Source organism: Haliotis asinina, chromosome 8, assembly GCF_037392515.1.
Source record: "Haliotis asinina isolate JCU_RB_2024 chromosome 8, JCU_Hal_asi_v2, whole genome shotgun sequence".
NCBI lineage: Eukaryota > Metazoa > Mollusca > Gastropoda > Lepetellida > Haliotidae > Haliotis > Haliotis asinina.
In genome coordinates this window covers 13,913,138-13,933,423 of record NC_090287.1, presented here as the reverse complement: position 1 = coordinate 13,933,423, position 20,286 = coordinate 13,913,138, and the positions used below count along the sequence as shown (strand labels likewise).

Below are 20,286 nucleotides of genomic sequence, written 5' to 3'. Positions count from 1 at the left end.
ATGCATTCCCAGCGGTACTGGTTGACATTCCTAGTGGTACTGACTGACAGTTATGTCTTACCTATCATGTATTCCCAGAGCTACTGGTTGACAATTCTGCCTTACCTTTCATGCATTCACAGCGGTACTGGTTGACCATGTCCACACACACACCCATTTGTCTGCACGGGTTACTGTTGCACTCGTCGATGTTTATCTCACACATCCGGCCCGTAAATCCCGTTATACACTCACACACATAGTCGTTTGCAATGACGGTGCCGTTGAATAGTTCCTGAAATTGTATTCATGCAGTAACATCCGATTTGTGTACATAGTCGTTGCTTTGTTAGGGTTACAAACCTTTGTTTGCATTTTGTTAAGAGGGGCGGTGGGGTATCCACATGGGTACAATGGTGCCTCCCGTCGTTATATTGATAAAAACAGCATAAACATGAACTAAACACTAAAGATACTATGCATTAATAATTTGTTGCAGTTCCGAAATGCCTGTGGGCCCTCGTTGGCAGTATTACAGCTATATCGCTATGTCTGGATCATTCAATATGATCAAGGTAAACCTGTGGTTAACACAGCATGAACATCGATCAGCAAACAAGGCACAGTAACAGGTTCTAATTCTGATTATTTTCCATCCATGGCAAGACTGAGGAACAGGGGACATTTAGAATTATAACTGTTGTTAACGATTGGCTTGAAACATGTATACTCACCTGACAACTGCCGCCGTTTTGACACCTGTTGTGACATATCTCCTCTGAAAACAAAAAGAAATGATTTCTGTATGTAGTTATCAGTGTTATATATATTTACTGATGCAACAGTTGCTTAAATCCACTGTATATTCCCATATTTCAGAATACAGGTATACTGTACCTTGTTCACAGAACAGACCAAAGTAACCGGTTGCGCATGTGCAGTTGTATGTTCCTGGTGGCCCTTGAACACATGTAGCGCCATTCTGACAGTTGTCAGTCAGACACTCGTTCACATCTGAAGCAAGCAGCAGGCCATTACACAGACTTATCATCCGAAAACCATTCGACAATGCCATCAAACTAGCAGACGAACAACTAAATTTAAGGCTGTTATCTCGACATCTTGCATACAATACTACCTACCAAAACCAAAGTCTTTCGTGGTTTGATAAACTGAAAATACTTACAAATTTAGTTATTGTCGTGTTTATTAACTTACATAATTTACAACCCAGCTGAAAATATATACTTGCTACCAGAACTGACACCAAAAGCGATCTGAACGGGACAAAGAAGCCCTGTCGAATGAATCATTGTACAGAGAGATAGTCCTTTGAACATGCCTGAAACCTTAGACCATGAGTTCTATACCCGTAATCACCGTAAACCTCAAATGCCTGCTCCACCCCAGGCGTAACCTGCTTCATTTTAGGCGTTCCTCTTACATTCTATTTGCCACGTCTTATATTACTGAAATACTTCTTAAAACGATCTTCAATCAAACACAGTTGACCTTCCATACCTTCAGTGCAGTTGGCGCCAGTGTACCCCACATCGCATGCGCAGTTGTAGGTTCCGGGATCGCCCTGGCTGCAGGTACCGTTGTTCTGACAGGGGTTGTTCTCACACTCGTCGATATCTGCAACCAGAAGGACATGGCGTTGACATTACAGATGTGTACACAAAATCATCCGTATGTTTCAACTAAAATGTCTGTTCGGTAATTATTTTCATGCATTAATTAACATGGCAAATGAGGTCATTAATATACTGACTGGGCATAAAATCTCTGTGTACTGGATATATTTAAGCATCAGTTATGCCATGGAGATGAACACATGATCTACAAATGATGAAGTGGTAAAGGCGAGAGAGAAATCAGTTAGAATATAGGAACTGGAAAAGAAACAATTAAAGGACAAAATTAGGACACAGTGAAAGAAACAACGTTTTAGGGTAAACATACACGAATAAGTGATAAAATTCATTCGAAATATTGAACACATAATTATCATATGTATGTAACATTTTGGGTCTACACATATACACTCAATGCGGCCATTTTATAATCAGAAAAATACTTTACCAATTTCACAACGATCTCCCTTGTATCCGATTGTGCATGCGCACTGAAAACTGCCAATGATTGGCTGGGAACAAGTGCCGCCATTTGTACAAGGCGAACTATTGCACTCGTTCAAATCCTCTTCACAGTTGAGACCGGAAGTCCCCGCCGGGCAGGAGCAGCTGTAGCTGCCTCTACCCAGTGAGTTGCAAGTGCCCGTATTACGACAAGGGCTGGAGTCACATGGGTTGACCTCGATGTCACAGCGGAGGCCTCGGAAGCCGGGAGGGCACTGACACGAGTAGGATCCAATGTTCGGCTGTATACACGTGCCTCCGTTGGAACATGGGTTTGAGCTGCACTCGTCAATGTCGCGCTCACATGTTGAACCAGTCCAGCCTGGTTGACATCGACATTCAAATGTTCCGGCGGTGCCTTGGAAACAAAGTCCGCCATTTCTGAAAGGAAGAAATTTGTTTGTTTTAGTGATCATTCTGAAAATGTTCTTGGCCACATAAAATGATATAAAAGGGCCAGGGAGTGGTCTGGTCGTCTAAAAAAGCCGTTATTCGGTTGTTATCAGTTAAATAAGACATAAGTTTCCTGACTTAGCTGGGTTAGAACACTTGTCCACTACTTGAATTCGCTGTACCTTCACCTGTGATCATGATTCCATATCCAGGAGTGGCCGTGATTATGTTTCTAGGTTTATCAAGCCCTTTCCCTCGGCATCTTCTCTGATTTTTCTTTCATGTCAAGCTAACACGGTGTACGATATGAAACATATAAATTACTCTTAAATTGCTTCACTCACCTACTTCTGACTTACTGTAACAGATCTAGATTTGTCACTATTTCAGATCAACATATCATACCTGCATGGCCTAGTCCTACACTCGTCAATGTCAATCTGACAGACATCTCCCTCAAATCCCGTTCTGCAGACACACAAAAACATTCCGAAATCAGGTTCGCTGCAAGTTCCGCCATTCTGACAAGGCCTGGAGGCACATTCCTGAATATCAACCTCACAATCCCGACCTCGGAACCCACGGGGACAGGTACAAAAATATTGACCCAAACCTTGGCGGCACTCTCCATTGTTCTGACACGGCCTCGAGGCACAGTAGTCGATCTGACCCTCACACGTTGATCCGTTGAAGTTTGTTGGGCATGCGCACACCCACGTGCCGGGAATTCGTCCTTCTGTGCATGTGCCGCCATTTTTGCACGGTTGGTCATCACATTCATTAATGTCTGTCTCACACGTGGTACCCGTGAAACCTAAAGGACAAGTACACGTGTACTCTCCAGCGGCCCCTTGTGCGCATGTTCCGCCATTTAAACAAGGTCCGCTGTCACATTCGTTGATGTTCGTCTGACAACGGTCGCCTTCAAACCCACGAGAGCAGTCACATATGAACTCCCCTGGTTCGCCTTCTTTACAGTCGCCATTGTTGAGACAGGGGCTTGACGCGCACTGGATGATCCGATTCTCACACCTTTCTCCCTCCCAACCTCTTGGACACTGGCACAGCCACTGGCCGAATACTGGGCTGTTGATACAAGTACCTCTGCTGCAGGGGTTGATGAGACCGCACTCGTCGATGTCGTCTTGGCAGTTGTCGCCAACCAGACCAAGCGGACACTCACACTCGTAGGTTCCAGCAGTGCCTTGTCGACATGTCCCACCGTTTAAACATGGAGCTGAGGCACACTCATCAATGTCATCTTTACAGTCAACACCTTGAAAAGAAACAATAGCCATGAACTCAATTCAAATACAGTTGGGTGTTTAACGCCACACTCGTTGGTTGGTTTATGGTTTAATACCAATATTCCAGCGATATGTCGGCGGTCTGTAAATAATCGAATCTGGACCAGACAATCCAGTATGAACACCGATTTACACAATAGAGACACGATAACAATTCTAAATCAAGTCAACGAACCTCAGCACCCGTTGCTGTTATTGGCCTCTGACCACATGCAATGACTGGAGCATAACAGCGTAAGGTATCGATTTACACCTTACGTTGTTATGCTACCTTCAAGCTCCTAAATATCATTATCTAGCCTCATGTAAGAATGTCGAGTTTTGATTGGTCTGCGTGAGTCTGATAAAATACCATGTACATCCATCACGATCCACCAGCGGGAGTATAAAAGTCGTATACTCCCGCTGCGAAAGTCATATCACCCCGCTACGCCTCGGTGACGACACGAAGTGAGAAAAGCGTGCATCGACAAGCCTTTAGTAACGTGCGCTGCATTGAGGTCAAACGATCAGCCGGTGTCAACATGGCAGCAAGTCGATTCGATGCGTGTTGTTTTGATTTAGTGAAAACATTCAGCTAGATAAATGCGTTATCACATTGTGTCTCGGGAAATACAGGGTTTTATCAGTCCCTCGTAAGGTTGTATTCCCGTTGTATTCTTACTCGCGACTGATAAAACCCCGTATTTCCCTCGACACGATGTGATAACTTATATTGAATCATCCAGTGCTGTTGTGGGCGAATCCGTAGAATTTTGGTAGATTTTTGTTTACGTTTCTTTGATATCTGAGGCGGCACTCAGCAATATTCCAGCAGCGGTCTATCGAGTGGGGACCATCTAGTCTCAGTTCATGTCATCTCGAGCATCGATGTATGCATTAGGGATACCATATAAACAATCTGATCACCCGATGCCGTTAGCATCCTCTGACATTTGGATGTTCTAATTAGAATGAATTTACCGTCTACATTCTGAGCTGCGTACGTATTATTATGACCTCTGAGAGCATCAAAACCAATATATGTGAACAAGACCTCCTCCAGAGAAGTTAAACTCTTGGACAAAGACAGCACATGCTTGGGCTTGACCAAATTATCAAAGATGTTATCAAAACACTACTTGGTTAAAAACAGTCCCCGAATGCCAAATTGACGTCCGAAACACATCTAACTGCTTTATATAGACCACCAAATAAATATAATTTAGGTTGTTTCATTGTCTTGTTTATACCTTTCATTTGCAGTTTATTTCAATGACTTGAAAATGAACTTTTGACCACAGACTGTATTTTAGTACTATAAAATAAGTTGATCGTTGAATAATTCCAGATGGCATGTGTGGACTGCCACCCTCGCCTTTTCTTCTTGAACCGAAAGGAGAGTTACATACGAAAGACACATCTGCGACAGTCAGGTATTTCTGGAGAACGCCGCGTACCTGTGAATCCCACAGGGCAGTCACATATGTATGTTCCAGGAGGACCCTGTCTGCAAGTGCCCTCATTCCAGCACGGACTGAGCACGGCGCATTCGTTGATGTCCACCTCGCATCTGCGTCCAGTGAAACCGCTTGGACATATACACTGGTACTTCCCCGGCCTGTCTTGTCTGCAGGTGGCTCCGTTCTCGCAGGGGAAGGTTGCACACTCGTCGATATCTGAAGTTGGTAAACGTTTGACAAGTTACAGTAAAATTGCCTTATTAACTCGTTATGTGACGAGTTGGTTAGTTGGTCTTTTAACGTCACACTCAGCAAAATATTCCGACTATATGGTGGCGGTCTGTAAATAATCGTTTGGACCAGACAATCCACTGATCAACATCATGAACATCGATCTACGCAATTGAGGTACCATGACATTTGTCAACAAAGTCATCGATCCTGATCACCCGTTTCCGTTAGTCGCCCCTTCCGATAAACATGGGCTGCTAAAGATCAATTCTGACCCTGATCGTCACTGTTGTGATATTTGACAAGTATATTTCATGGTGCTCCTTAAAGCTTGACCTCGAGTCATGGATTCAAACCCACTATTACCGGATCCCGCGGACGTGTTTGTGCATTGCTAATTTCGTGCCTCGTCTAGGCCACTTGCGACTCTTCAGTTCGGTTCTACTGGTGTGGTAACAAATTGGCATCAGCTCACCAAAATTGTACTTTGTGGTAACTAGCTACATAGTTATAGCTCTGGCCGATGTATTAAGACAATAGTTTTCATTAGACACACCGTTGTTACTCGCGTATGCAGCTACACTGTCGCCGGAATATTGCCAAAACCCGATTCACAGAATAATTTAGGTTTTGCAATAAACGGATACTTGTATATAACACTATTAAACACCTTCTTCGCAGAATCGTCCTCTGAACCCGATATTGCAGGAACACCTGAAGAAGTTGATCTCGTCGATGCAGAAGCCATTCAGACAAGGATCGCTGGCACATTCATCTATACCTGAAATGTGGAAAAACAACGATGTAGATACAGCTCAGTTGTCCAACCAATATTGGTTAATGCATCACTTTGGGGGATTCTGATGCCTGGTGATTATAAACATCATTTTTGTGTACGGGAAAGTTGCAAACCTGTCATCGCTTGGCCAAAAACGAAATATAATCCCCCTCTTTTTAAAAGGTCACACAACCTGTTTTGTTTATATGTTGTTTATATATAACGTCACTGAATGCTTTTCGTAAACTGGAACGTAAATGATGTCCCCGTTATCACAATGTATGTAAATTCAGCTTTAAGTCATTGTTTGTGTGGATTCTCTTGCGTTTGATATCCAATGTGTTAAGAGAAAAGTCTACATGAGACGCTGAGATTCATACAGACCATTTGGCTAGCAAAGAGGTAATAACTTATCGACTGCACAAATAAAAAACTGTAATGTGATAGATCAGTTAATGATTTTCCAGAATGAGGCTTTGACCCTGACCTCGTTCACACAGATCACCAGTGTAACCAGGGTTACAGATGCAGGTAAAGTTGCCCAGCTCTGCACGGAGCTGTTGGCAGGTTGCTCCATTCTTACACGGCGCTTGTCGACAGGGATCTATAAGGAGTTCACAGTCAATCATTTACTGAGGCATGATCAAACTTTGATCAAGATTTGCGCGTGTACGAATAACAGTTACAGTATTTACAGGCGTGTCAACCAAGGATATTCATAGTTAAAGATCGGTTAAAGAGGATTTCTCAAGCTCAGCTGTTCAATTAGCAGTTAAAGTTTCACGAAACTGTATGACAAGGAGATCCAACATCCTGCGTCCATTTATTACTCCAGAGGCTATAACTCGTTTTGTTGTAGACTATTTATTCCCTACAGGCCAGGATATGATGCATAGGAAAATGGCAATTGTTTCTTAAAATGGAGCAGATGATAACGGTTTTCCACAACGCATTTCAACGTTTGGTGTCCTGCCACTGACCGTGGCAGTGTGTAGTACTCACTTGAATCCACAATCTGCCGCTTCCGTCTGGAGAGACCCACTACGTCATTGGTGACATGGCTCTGGTCAGAATATAAATACGGCGTCTTCTCCACGGTGCCTGTTTCGTGCATTGGCATGGCTGAAAACATGTTTTACTTGTAAGTTACTGTTTTAAACGGAGATTGTGCTTTAAAACGCTAGTCAAAATGTCTAGGACTATAGAAAACCTGGTGAAATGACATTTCTAGGAATGAATTACACTCGAATGTGATGGCAACACATTCTATGTATTTCTACAAATACAGTTTTCAGCAAGTCAATGGCAATCTTAGAAAAGTCATGCAATCAATAAGAAGTGCTGTCCGATATAACGCTGAAACGATATGTCATATACTTTTGTTCATTTGTTATTAACTAGGTAGTGGGCAACATTCTAAATATATTTCAATAACGATGACGGTATTGGATATTAATTTCAAAACCAGATCACCCGAGTCTTCCAACTTCTGGAGAAATAATATTATCCCAACGGGAAATCCACGAAATATTCGACATGTTTCTTTTTCATTTTGACAAAACATTCCGGTGCTCATAGTTTTCACGAAATGGACAAATCACGAAGAGAGGACATCATTGGGGACTAATAGTTCTTTCAAAGGGCATGAAATCAATGTAACTACACAAGAAAATGTACCTGTATCACAAAGCACGCCTGTCCAACCATCTCTACACTTCCTACTGCCATCCTCTAGGCACGTAAAGCGATCTTGACCTGCTTCTTCGTCACAAAAAACGTCACATACGGGTCCATAGAAGGTGTCTGCACACTGGATCTGACATATATCATGTGGTCATTGTATTGTATTGTATGTTCCAAGTACAATGTAGGTGTCATCATCATGCAAGCTATAGTTTTTGGGCTGTATGTATTTCTCGGCTGTAGTCTTGGGACAAGTTTGTGAAAGGATGCAGGCGGGACCAATCACACAACAGTTACTTCAACTTAAGAAATAGCAACATTTAGTTTGTAGTTCATATTTCTGGATATGATTTAAGATTAATCTTTAATTTGATACACATGCTTATTATGAATACAGTTCACTCAACACCCTGTGCATCCAAACACCAGACTAGGCACATGTTCCTGTGTTTGATGATAACCACAACTGGCAACCGCAATTATGTTCTTTCGAATGTTTCGGCAAGTCAGCGACCTGGGACTTCCTTGCTATTGAGACATTTACTTTGTGTCAAGCAGTCGTTTGAGAACTTACTCCTAATGTCTCGTTTCCTTCCAATTCAGGGAAGGTGCCACACGGTTTCACAATGGCTGTTCGTGCTATACACCATGGGTGTGTGTTCTCTACATTTGCCTCACCATGAACAAATTAGGTTACAAGCAAACATCAACACGTTTTGCAAAAAAACATTGTTTCCCAGAGAGTGACAATGGGCCGTATGTAACCATATGTACCAAATACCCCTGACTTCCCTCAGACAAATATCAGAGTCTAATCATATGTCTTAGTCTATTCAAATGCATCATTGCTTATGGTCAATGAGATTAAAAGATACCCGAAACCAATTTTTTGGAGAGGGGAGGAGTAACTGATATTTTGTTACATACGGTTATTTGGGGATAACCAAGCAATTTCTAGACAATACATTTAGTACTCCAGCATGATCGATGAACAAATTATTTCGGACCAGCCAAAATCACTAAGTATGGATGCTTAATTTTCCATTGGAGCTAGTTCCGTCTGACTGACTTACCACGACTCGTACGAAGGCATCGTTAACGAAGTCTATCTTTCCCCCTTTCTCCATCCACGTTGTCTGCGGTCGGTAGGATGTCCAGTCTGCTCTTTGACCGGGGAGACTGACAGTGTGTTGCGCCACTGGCCATGGAATGTCGGTGCCGGTCTTGTACTCTAATCTCAGTATCAATTCCACGGGCTGAACGGAATATATACATGATAGTCATCATTATGTAACACGGGGAAATGTGAATATGTTGTGATGATGATGAACATGTAGGCGAGTGGAGTAAGTGTGTGTGTGTGTGTGTGTGTGTGTGTGTGTGTGTGTGTGTGTGTGTGTGTGTGTGTGTGTGTGTGTGTGTGTGTGTGTGTGTGTGTGAATCACGTGCTTCGATTTCTATTGGTCAATATACATTTTCCATATCATCTTCCCGAGTTTGATTTTATCAAACTGCCTGTTCCAGTTCGTGGTTGGGGTGACCCATGAAGATCTGGGGTAGAATTCAGCAACCAATGCTTGCCACAAAAGGCGACTATGCATGTCGTAAGAGGCGACTAACGGGATCGGGTGGTCGGACTTTGCGACACGTCATCTGCTCCGAAGTGCGCAGATCGATGCTCATACTGTTGATCACTGGATTTTCTGGTCCAGTCTTGAATATTTACAGACATCCGACATATAGCTGGAATATTTCTGAATACTCCGGCTTAAAACTAAACTCACTCACTCACTCGTGGTTAGACTAATCTGCCTCCAAACAGAACGCATATACGTGAACAGTGTATTTGAAAACATCACAACGATAACAGGTTGAAGATAGTTGCCGAGAAAGATCAATTGTAATGTCCAAACCGTAAAGTATGAACCCGTGTCAATTACTCTTGAAATACCAGTCCTTGTTTATTAAAATTTCAGCCATATTAAAGCACGGCTAAACACTTTTCTTTTCCCTTATTTCATTTCTTTTCTTACACTTTAAATAAAAATGTCAGTGATCACTTGAGACACGAAAAACGACGGCTAGTTGGCTGGGCCATGCGTTAGATCACACGGAATTACCATGTGACCTCCATATCAGTATTTTAACGTGGGGATATGGATCTATATCCTGTCTCTGATTCCTGCTTGTGGTCGCTATAAGTCCGTTATGACCCATATTGCTTATTACTACCTTCGCCTGACAGAATGCCAGTCCCTTGTTGTGACTTTGTACATCTAAATATCCAATACCACATCCATCGTCTAGTCAATCAACGATAACAATACTGAACACCCTCTACAACTGCTACATATATCACGCAGATAATTTCTCCGCTCCAAATACATCATGATCAAAACTCATCCTATCATTCAATCAACAAGTCCTGGTTATAGTGGCGGCTGAGAACTACAATGTGTTCTCTTCACATTCATGTATACAGTATTGGTCTGAGGTATATTTCATTTGAATCCTTTCAACCCCTTTGATAAAAGGAACTCCTTGGTTCACGGGTTTCTACACTGTATGCCATAGCGTGTCGGAAACGAAGAAGATTGGAAGTGGAATAGGATGTTTTTAGCTGCTGACCACTTAGTGAGTGAGTGCGTGAGTTACGATTTAACGTCACATCGGCACTATTTCAGCCATATCGTGACGAGAACATTCAACAATGAAAAAGACCATATGTACATTATAAAACCTGTCCATAAAGGACAGTAAAACAACTAGAATATCACAATTATCATTAACACTTGCGTCGAAAGTTAAAATTAATATCACTATCTGGACAAAACAGGCTATAGATCTCCAACAACCGAAGGTAGATCACCATACTAGCTACCATGGGGACTTACAGTACCTTTGCTACCTGCATGGCCCCTCGTTGGATTTACACAATCCCTTCGGCCGCTGGAGAGTGTATGAAATGCTAGCCACAGTTAAAATACACTGGCCCAAAAAAGAAACGCATAGGTGAAAATCCAATGTTATGAGAGATGATTTATTAACTTAAATTGCACAAAAAGTAATGGAACTTGAGCAATGATAATTCACACGGGTATTAACAAATGTGTGTCAAGACATACACAATCATTCACAGTGGTATTAAGCGTCTCTATTTTCCATGGCATAGTGAGAAAGTCAGTATCTGGTGTGACCACCACGGGCATCAATCACTGCTCTGCATCGCCTGGGCATTGACTGTATAAGACGTCGTATCCGCCTTTGTGGGATTCTTCTCCACTCATCTCGCAACGCATTCACCAACTGTAGACGTGTCTGTGGCTGCGGCTGTCGACGTCGTAACCGTTTACCCAATTGGTCCCATAAATGTTCAATTGGGTTCAAATCCGGCGATTTTGAGGGCCATGGAAGAACTGTAATGTTGTTGTTGGCAAGGAAATCCGTGGTAATGCGTGCTGTGTGCGGTCTTGCATTGTCGTGCTGGAAAATTTCCCTTCTAGCGTCAATTGTAGGAACAACATGACGGTTCAGAATTTCATCCCGGTAGCGTACAGCATTGAGATTCCCTGGCACATGCACCAACTGTGTCCTGCCGTTCATAGATATGCCTCCCCACATCATTACATCTCCACCACCGTGTCTGTTGACCTCACGAACGCACTGTCGAGCATATCTCTCATTTCGACGTCTGTAAACACGCATCCTTCCATCATGTCTGTACAGCAGAAAACATGACTCATCGCTGAACCAGATCCTCCTCCAATTCAAGAGGTTCCATGCCCGAACGTTCCTGCACCACTGAAGACGTGCACGACGGTGATGGGGATGCAGAACAGGTCCTGCATGAGGTCGCATAGGTCGAATTCCATGCTCTCTTAGGCGATTCCTGATGGTTTGTGGAGAGACTCTACGCAGCCCAGGAACGTGATCAGCGGTATACGTAGCAGTGACGCCCCGATTACGCAGATGAAGCACCCGGATGTAGCGGTCTTGTGCTGGAGTTGTCACCCTTGGTCTCCCACTCCTTGGACGGTCTCTGGTCGAGTTGTGTTGCGTGTATCGTTGCCAGAGACGGGAAATCGTGCTCTGCCTCACATTCAGACGTCTGGCAACTGATGACTGACTTTCCCCAGCTTCCAGACGTCCAATGGCTCTATTTCTGTTTTCTTCATTTAACCTTGGCATTTTTCGCGTCGCATAGAAAGAAATTCGAAGAATGAATCGCAACAGGACCTGTCCCCTTTTATAGCCATCATAATCAAGATTGAGATCCTGCATTTGCACGTGCATAATGCTTTCAGATTTTCCCACGTGCAGATTATACAAAGCGTTTTCAAGGTGCTGTGGTGTGGCGAATAATCACCAGAGGTTGTGTTTGTTTGTCTGTTTTGGTTGTATTGACTATAAAAACACTTAATATTTACATTAATTGTCATTCCATTCCATATTTTCCGAAAAAATCTACTTTAAAAATGAGATTTCAGCTATGCGTTTCTTTTTTGGGTCAGTGTAACATAAATACTACGATTAAACACCTGGTAGACTTAAATTTACATCAAATGTTTTGGGACTCTCAGGAGGACAATAATTTTACAATACTTCAACCCCCTTTGAGGGTACAGCCACTAACTATTCTAGTTACTAATCTAAACTACCAATCATTAAAACAGATCTATCTACAGAAACATATTTCTCAATATTCAACAATGAAATCAATTTCTTTGGAACCAATGATTAAATGAGAACTAATGCTGTTAAAAAGATCTTTGATAGTTGTGACATTGAAACTGGCCTCTTATTGATCCCTACTTGTAAAGTGCAGAGGATCATACTAAAGGAACATCTTGGATTCCGTCCGGCACAAAGAGTTCAAGGGACACAACTCTTCACCGACAATCATGGCGCTCACTCGTCATACGCTACAGTTTGTCACCGTCCCTAATTGAGTTGTGAAAAGTAAGTCATGAGCGCCAACACACGTCAGCACGACAGCGTCTTAATTGCAACCCTATAACGACTGAAAGTGGGAGTTGACAATCCGTGCTTTCAACTATCATTCCAATGTCGACACAGCAGTGGCTCCAAACAATTGTCTCGTGCATTTGTTTGAACGTCACAAACGCATGGCCGATATGCTGACCAATGGCTGGCTGAATGAATCTCTCCACTTCTCACGGAACGACGAAATCTGACCACCACTGTACAAAAATGTGTGGGTGTACAGAATCAAGGAAATGGAGCCGTACATTGTGGCGTTGTATTTCAAGTATAGAAACGAGTGTTTGGTTACACATTCCCAGGCAAGAATCATAATGAGAATATGGAAGAGGTTGTGGTATGATGATTCTGTGGTGTTATTAAGGGAGATTTTTCATCATTGATGTACGCCCTCTAGGAACAGGAAAACCCTTAAGTCAACCGGTTCACGCGTGATAACTTGTGTTCACAACTTTCCTGTCCCGACGTTTACCCATGTGATGCTGTTCACTATTTTACCACTTGTGACCGTTTAAAGACGCTTTCCTCAAATAATCCCCATATATCAGAAGAGTGTTCCCATACAAGCCACTGACCCTCTTAAACCCTGAAAAACTGCAGGTCCTAAACACCCAGAACCACTCAAGGTTGTGTGTCCTGAACATATTTGTAGGCCCTATATAGTACCTACTATATACGTAATTCTCAGAAACCAAAAACGTGACAACTACCAAACTGAGATTAATGCTGAAATGTAAACTAGAGAGTACTGAATTCTGTCTTCTGAAAAACAATACATCAGTTACTTGGGGTGAAAAAGCAGAAAGCAAGAGCTGTGGGTCCGAGAGGGTTTCAGACGGGCGACGGTAGTTTCTAAAGCTGTTCTGTAATGCACTCTTGAAACACTCGACTACTTCACTGACTATTGTTCATCAGTTTAGGGATAGTAAGAAGTTCTGAAGCAAAGCTGGAGTGTGATCGTTAGATCTTGAGTTAGTTCATTAAATTTCTCAACACCTTTGATCAATCTGTCCACAGTATCAAGGTTAGTAACACCAGAAAACGGGCACTACACGTTGTGCTGACGATGGGTATCACGCGCCTTCGGCGTGAGGAGCGAGCTCTCTAACCAATAGGCTACCCTAATGCCCCAAATAACGTTGAAAAATACAGTGACAAGCATGTATGTATGACTCGACACGCGACGAACCCAGTGTACATGAAGTCACAGAAAGAGCTCTCGGCATGTCGCCTATCGAGGCAGGCGTTCCGACCCGTGGTTGGTTCGTGTTTGTTCTACCTGTCCCGTCAAGGTGTGGAGGTTGGTAGTCGGGGGTCGCGAGGACTCAAGCCTGCGTCTCCGTGACGGGGACAGGGGTTGGGGGATCGTCAGCTGCGTCCACTGACCTTAAGAATAACCGGAGCTGGTTTTAGAGATAATGAGGGTATTACACAAGGCTTTCTGTAGGATGAACTGTATTTACAAGGCTTCAGCACCTCGGAAATGTAATTTGTTGATCATTTTGTAAATGACGCTGGAAAAGATGCTTTGTAAATTATCTTTAGCAATTTTTTTTAATGTGACTATATAAATATACTATGGATCTTTTACAAATTAATGATGATTATTTGCAAATGTATGATGGATAATGGTTGGATATGTATTAACATACTTTACCTTTTTCTGTAAATGTATGCTGTGGAATTGTATCAGGAAGAAAAATGTGTTTCTGGTCTTACATTTGATTGTTATTGAAATCTATATTTAACCTTATAGTAATACAAAGGTATGTTGATAGAGATTTTGTTTCTGTTTAATTTATCTCTGAATTGTCATAATAAATACATACGTTAATAAAGAAAACGGGCAAGTTAAGGAACATGAATGACAAATTTTAAGACGTTTACGTTCCTACACATTTCAGGTTGTCAATTTCAAACACAGTGTTTCCCTTCCTCGTGTTTTAGAGACAAATTTCATGAGACAATTATATAATATAACAAACCTTTCCTGTGATATATCCAAGCACATACGTTAACAAACACGCGGAAGAATTTATCGGAACCGTTTTGGAAAGCTAATATTTGGTTTATGATGGGTTCTGGATTCTGCGACTGAAACACCTCAAACTGTATCCCAAGCTCTTGAAATAATTCTGGCTGGGACTAATTGAAAAATAGATTAGCGTGAAAGGTCAAGTTCCGTCTTTCTGCTCCGTAAAACCAAGAATAAACGTTGTGTTTGGGGGTTGTCTTAACAGTATGCACACTGGCAGCCCTCGGCGGGGTTATGCGTAGGTGAGTGGTTCGGCTGATGAGGCAATTCCCATTGACGAACGTGTTAGGCAAGACGGGTGGCTCACTTGTGTTCGTTCACAAATATGAAAAGTTTGTTCAAGTCCGGTGCAAATGGTTTTCCAGGTTCTGTTTACTTAATTTATGCTCATTATGCTAATAGTGGGATCAGGTCGAATAACGGTCACAATTAGTCTTACTTGCCCAAATCGTGTGATTGTTGATTCTTATCACATATTCGGTTTGATGTTATGTCTGCCAACTACAAACTCGTCTTTTCAAATCTGATCAACGTTTTGCATTTTGTGATCGAGTAATCATAGACAAATGTTTTGTGTTGAGTTAAGTCTCTTAGACATGTCAGGATCCACATAGCAGAGGTCGAATTAAGATGAAAACGTGATTATGAACCCATTCTCATGAATTTAATGACATCGTTTACTCAAACGTGATACCTAATGATCAGATGATCTTTGCAGGAGTTCACGACAAGTATATTTTATGCATGTGATCCCGTATTTCGAAACTGAGTGAAAGACATTTCTGATTATTAAAAACAAAAAATGATAATAGTTCCGTCTGATCACTGACTTGTTATCATTAGTATAGGAGCAGTTGAGTAGTCGAGTGGTTAAAAAGTTCGCTAGTCAGGCCAAATACCTATTTTGGATTCCTCGTATGAGTTCAATGTAGAACGTCATTTTTCGTGTCCCCGCCGTGGTTTCAAAGGGATATTGCTACTAGCGGAATAAAACCACATTCACTCACTTCCACAAAAGATAATATATTATTTATTATACGGTTACATACCCTCAGTGGTCCCTTGATGTTATATTCCCTGTTTGCGACTTTATTCTGTGAATGTGACAGAAAATCCTCCTCCCCTGAAATACATAAATAACACATGTCAACAATAGGATTAGGATTATGGCTTTCTCTTCGTTTGCATGCTCGGTGATCAAACACAATAATGACACAGCAATTTACAAAATAGTGATGTGGGGTGTTATAATTTCTGTATGCTGCCATGTTCTTGTCTGGACCAGACAAACCAGTGACTGATATTTTAAACCCGAACCCCACGAAACCATGCCTGACCACCCGATTCGTTAATTCACCTCAAACGTTAAGAATGGATTCTTTGGGACCTTCCGTAAGTCGAAAAATACATGTTTTGATGCCGTGAAGATATAAAACACAAAAGTGCAGCTAGCTTCCTGAAAGAAACCATCAGAATCATTGCGTAGATGATGATAAGATAACGCAGTCCTCAGAAATCTATATCATGATTAATTGTTATTGGGATATTTAATTTGTCAACAACGCAAACGTGATCGTGGATTTCGTCAAAATAAATACGTTACTGGTGGCCTGAACAGTGAGGAAAACTTGACAAGATGTCAAACAATTGATGTTAAATGCCAAACATATGACAGCTTGATCAAACATTAAAGTTAAACATTAAACAACAATCAGCACGAACTACGCGGAAATATTACATGACTTTACAAACTGTGTTTCTTTTTTAAAACACATCCCGGCTTTACCACTTCCTCGCTCTACCCTCTAGCCCGACTCCTCCCCTCCCCATAAAACATCAAGCCATCGGTCCCTGAGCAACCTTGAAGGACGCATAATGCGCTGAATTGGTTTAACACCAATACGTATTTCCGTTATTCCATGGCCTGTCAGCTGGGGTGGGATGCTTACCCGAATCAAGTAACCCAGGAGTATATTTTTACCCGTTTGATGAAAATGCGCGAACACAGGTACGGTGTTTACTTGATAAGAATTATTAAAACCATTAATGACATTTTTTAACCCGAGTATGAAATTCGCAGTTTTCATGCAATGATTTAAAGCACGATAAACAGGTGAAAGACACGTAACCAGCCACGTTAACAAACCAGACATTCATATTTACCCTCGATGTTTTTAGCATATTATTATTTGCTTACACTCGCGTGAATAAATTATGCTGCATGAGTACTGTCATTAAGTCACATGTCAACACTGCATGGGCTTTGAATTGCAATTGTAATTTCATTGTAACTTCAAAGAATCTGTCGTGTCCATTTTTAGAACGCAAACAGCCCAAAATATCAAAATATCAATGATCCGACTAGACAGTTTGAAGCATACAGATTCACACAGATCCTTCGTGTGTGTTTTTACAAGACGAAAATGGAAGTGCCGCATTTTTTTAAACTGTGGCATTTTGTCTGTGTGTAATTAACTGAAAATTGATTTTACATTGTTAAGCTAGCAGTCAGTGCAGGGACTTGATTCATATTTCAATACCGCTTGTTTCTGCCTTCAATTTGGACAAGTGATAGATTTAGATAGATACATAATGAAGAAAATAACAAATTAGAAAGCATAGGGAACCATTACAATGTAAAATTAAACGGTTTTTAGAGTAACGATTACAAATTTTGTAAATTTGTACCATGTTACATTTACTTTAACATGAAGTCACACCAAAACCTCGTGATCACACTGAAGTGTTACAGGTGTTAAAAAAGACGTTTACAACTAAGTGTCAAGTCAGTCACAGCTTCAAGGCGTCTGCTGTGTGTTTTTGTACAGAGATTTGTTAAGGGACTTGCCGAGGGCTCTCCGCCTGCACGGAAACACAAACTCGGGCCAAGCCCACAAGCACATTGAGTGGGATTGGTTAGAAGGCTGGGTGTATACAGAAACGGACAAAGTAAATTAACTCCGGTGCTTTAGTTGTTTGGTGGTAAACCTGTCACAATCGCGACACCGAAGTGATACCCCTTGAAGTAAAGGGAATACGAGCACCAACAAGCCAAGCTCTTAGTTATAGTTTAGCTTCGAGGACTGCTTTAACAATCCGTAACATCTAAATGCAAGTTTGAATCACCACAACCAGTGAGTGACAGGATGGGTAGCTATCCCGCCGTTTGCAACATAATCGCATCGCAGCCACCCGATTCACTTTATGGTATTGAAGTAAGTCTAGTGTGCTTTAGAAACCCTTTCCCCGGATACGATATTTGAACGTGACCATAACGTTTTGTAATATGGGCTACGACAAATAATCCTATACATTTGACATCAGCATTTCTCCAAAACATTACAATGTCATCAACACATTACTGAGCTGAAATTAGTGGCCGAAAATTAAGACCCAAACAATCACTGTGGTAGACCTACTTCACTATCGAATGCCGATGCCTGCCGATGAGCGAAGAACCGGCTTAGACTTATCTTCAGCAACCCATGAAGAGGTCACTAACGGGATCGAGTGGACTGGCTAGATGACTTGGCTGGCCAGCATGTCATGTTCCAGTTGCGTACATCGGTGCTCATGCTGTTGATACCTGGATTGTCTGTTTCTTACTCGATTATTTACAGACCGCCGCAATATAGCTGAAATTCTGTTAAGTGCGGCGTTAAAAACAAACCAAATAACCATTTCATTGTGTTTCTATTTATTGTCTTTTTTCACCTTTTAACAATGGTGTATACCTGCAGTTAAAAGTTTCAGCTAAACATAGCCCTCGAATTACAAATATGAGACATTTTAATCATGACAAATTGATGGCAACTTATCATACATGTATAGATAGACAGTAAAAGAAAGATCAGGCTGTTTTTTGTGGTTTTTCTTTGTTTGATAAATAATTCAACACAGGACATGATCCACACTGCTTTAATATTTTTTTCATGCCGGGGAAATGTTTGTGATTAGGAAAGGTGTTCCTTGTGCTGTTTATCCGGCGTGCAGACCTTCAGAAAAATCCTGGGCAAATAGTATGTGTGGCACCAGGCAGTGTTCACAGGAGCGCCTTGTCGAGCAATAAAAACATGCACACGCATTTACACAAGGGGGATAAAGTTAAGATTAACCAGCGCCCGTGGGAGCTTGTGGGATGCTACAGAGGAACATCATGGCAGATTCAGGAGAGACAACGTATCAATCGTTATTTACTATCACACATAGCATTCAATAGTCTGTCTCACAGTTCATGAAACCCATGATTATCCCTACTGACTCATGAAGCAAGTCGAGAGTTCCTTGTGTCCTGAATATAAGTTCCCATTATATATATTGGATTTATATATATATTTTCCAAAAGAAGTAGAGAACACGCTTCTTTCATATACCTGGCTCTGGAGTTTATCCGTCATACCTTGACTGATAAATTAAGATACCGTGTATTGAAGTGTATTGGCGCCTTAATACTAGCATACATTTTTAAAATCTATTTTCGAAGATGGTACATACGTCTGCGTAGAACATACTTGAGGAAGTAGGACATGCTTTCTTGTAAATGATACGTTTGTCGACATAAACGACAATAACACAATGTATACGTGTATATACTATATCCCGCGTTTGTATGATCTTAAATTCAAGAAGTGACGTGTTGAATTACCAGTGTCGTTACCAGAGTTACGACACGCATGATCGTAATACTATATCTAGTATGATCTAGGTGGATGATACCTAAATATATCACTCAAGACCTAAAACATCAAATACAACAGTGAGTGAATGAGTGAGTGAGTTTTGTTTTACGCCTCTTTTAGCAATGTTCCAGCAATATTACAGCAAGGGACATCAGAAATGGTCTTCACACATTGTACCCATGTGAGGAATCGAACCCGGGTCTTCGGCGTGACGAGTGAACGTTTTACCACCTGGCTACCCCATGGCCACAGATACAAGGAGCATATGTGAGCAGGAGTTTTGGGTGAAGATATCTTTCAGCTACATACGGAAAAATATATTATTATATCAGCAAATGAAGTCTGTCTCTGTTTCTCAGAAAGAACCTCACAATGTTTATTTTAATGTTAATTTTTATGACAATCTGAAGCATAAATACTTTTTTTCTGAATGTCTTTTCTCAGGGGAGCATTATGAAAGTATTATGAAAATTATTATTCCTTTCCCAAATGTTGTGTATTGAACAGTTTTCTATCAATTAAATGGATAACGTATCCTGTGTCGTTTTGAGGTGCAGTATTGACGAGTTGTGTTTACGAACAGTCATTCTATGTTTACGGAACAAGGGATATCTCAA

At 41.5% G+C, this 20,286-nt stretch overlaps 1 protein-coding gene across 1 annotated transcript in view; it reads right to left on the bottom strand.

The window, feature by feature from the left end:
• Positions 1-20,286, bottom strand: part of LOC137294987 (fibropellin-1-like) — a 37,951-nt gene that overhangs the window by 3,350 nt on the left and 14,315 nt on the right. Inside the window, exons 3-15 of the mRNA XM_067826224.1 lie at positions 16,040-16,113; positions 9,028-9,210; positions 7,949-8,087; positions 7,274-7,393; positions 6,759-6,875; positions 6,164-6,274; positions 5,260-5,478; positions 2,919-3,789; positions 2,065-2,501; positions 1,501-1,617; positions 877-993; positions 714-757; positions 106-274 (exon numbers count right to left, since the gene is read on the bottom strand). Coding sequence (XP_067682325.1) covers positions 106-274; positions 714-757; positions 877-993; positions 1,501-1,617; positions 2,065-2,501; positions 2,919-3,789; positions 5,260-5,478; positions 6,164-6,274; positions 6,759-6,875; positions 7,274-7,393; positions 7,949-8,087; positions 9,028-9,210; positions 16,040-16,113 — 2,718 coding nt within the window. The remainder of the gene's footprint in view (positions 1-105; positions 275-713; positions 758-876; positions 994-1,500; positions 1,618-2,064; positions 2,502-2,918; positions 3,790-5,259; positions 5,479-6,163; positions 6,275-6,758; positions 6,876-7,273; positions 7,394-7,948; positions 8,088-9,027; positions 9,211-16,039; positions 16,114-20,286) is intronic.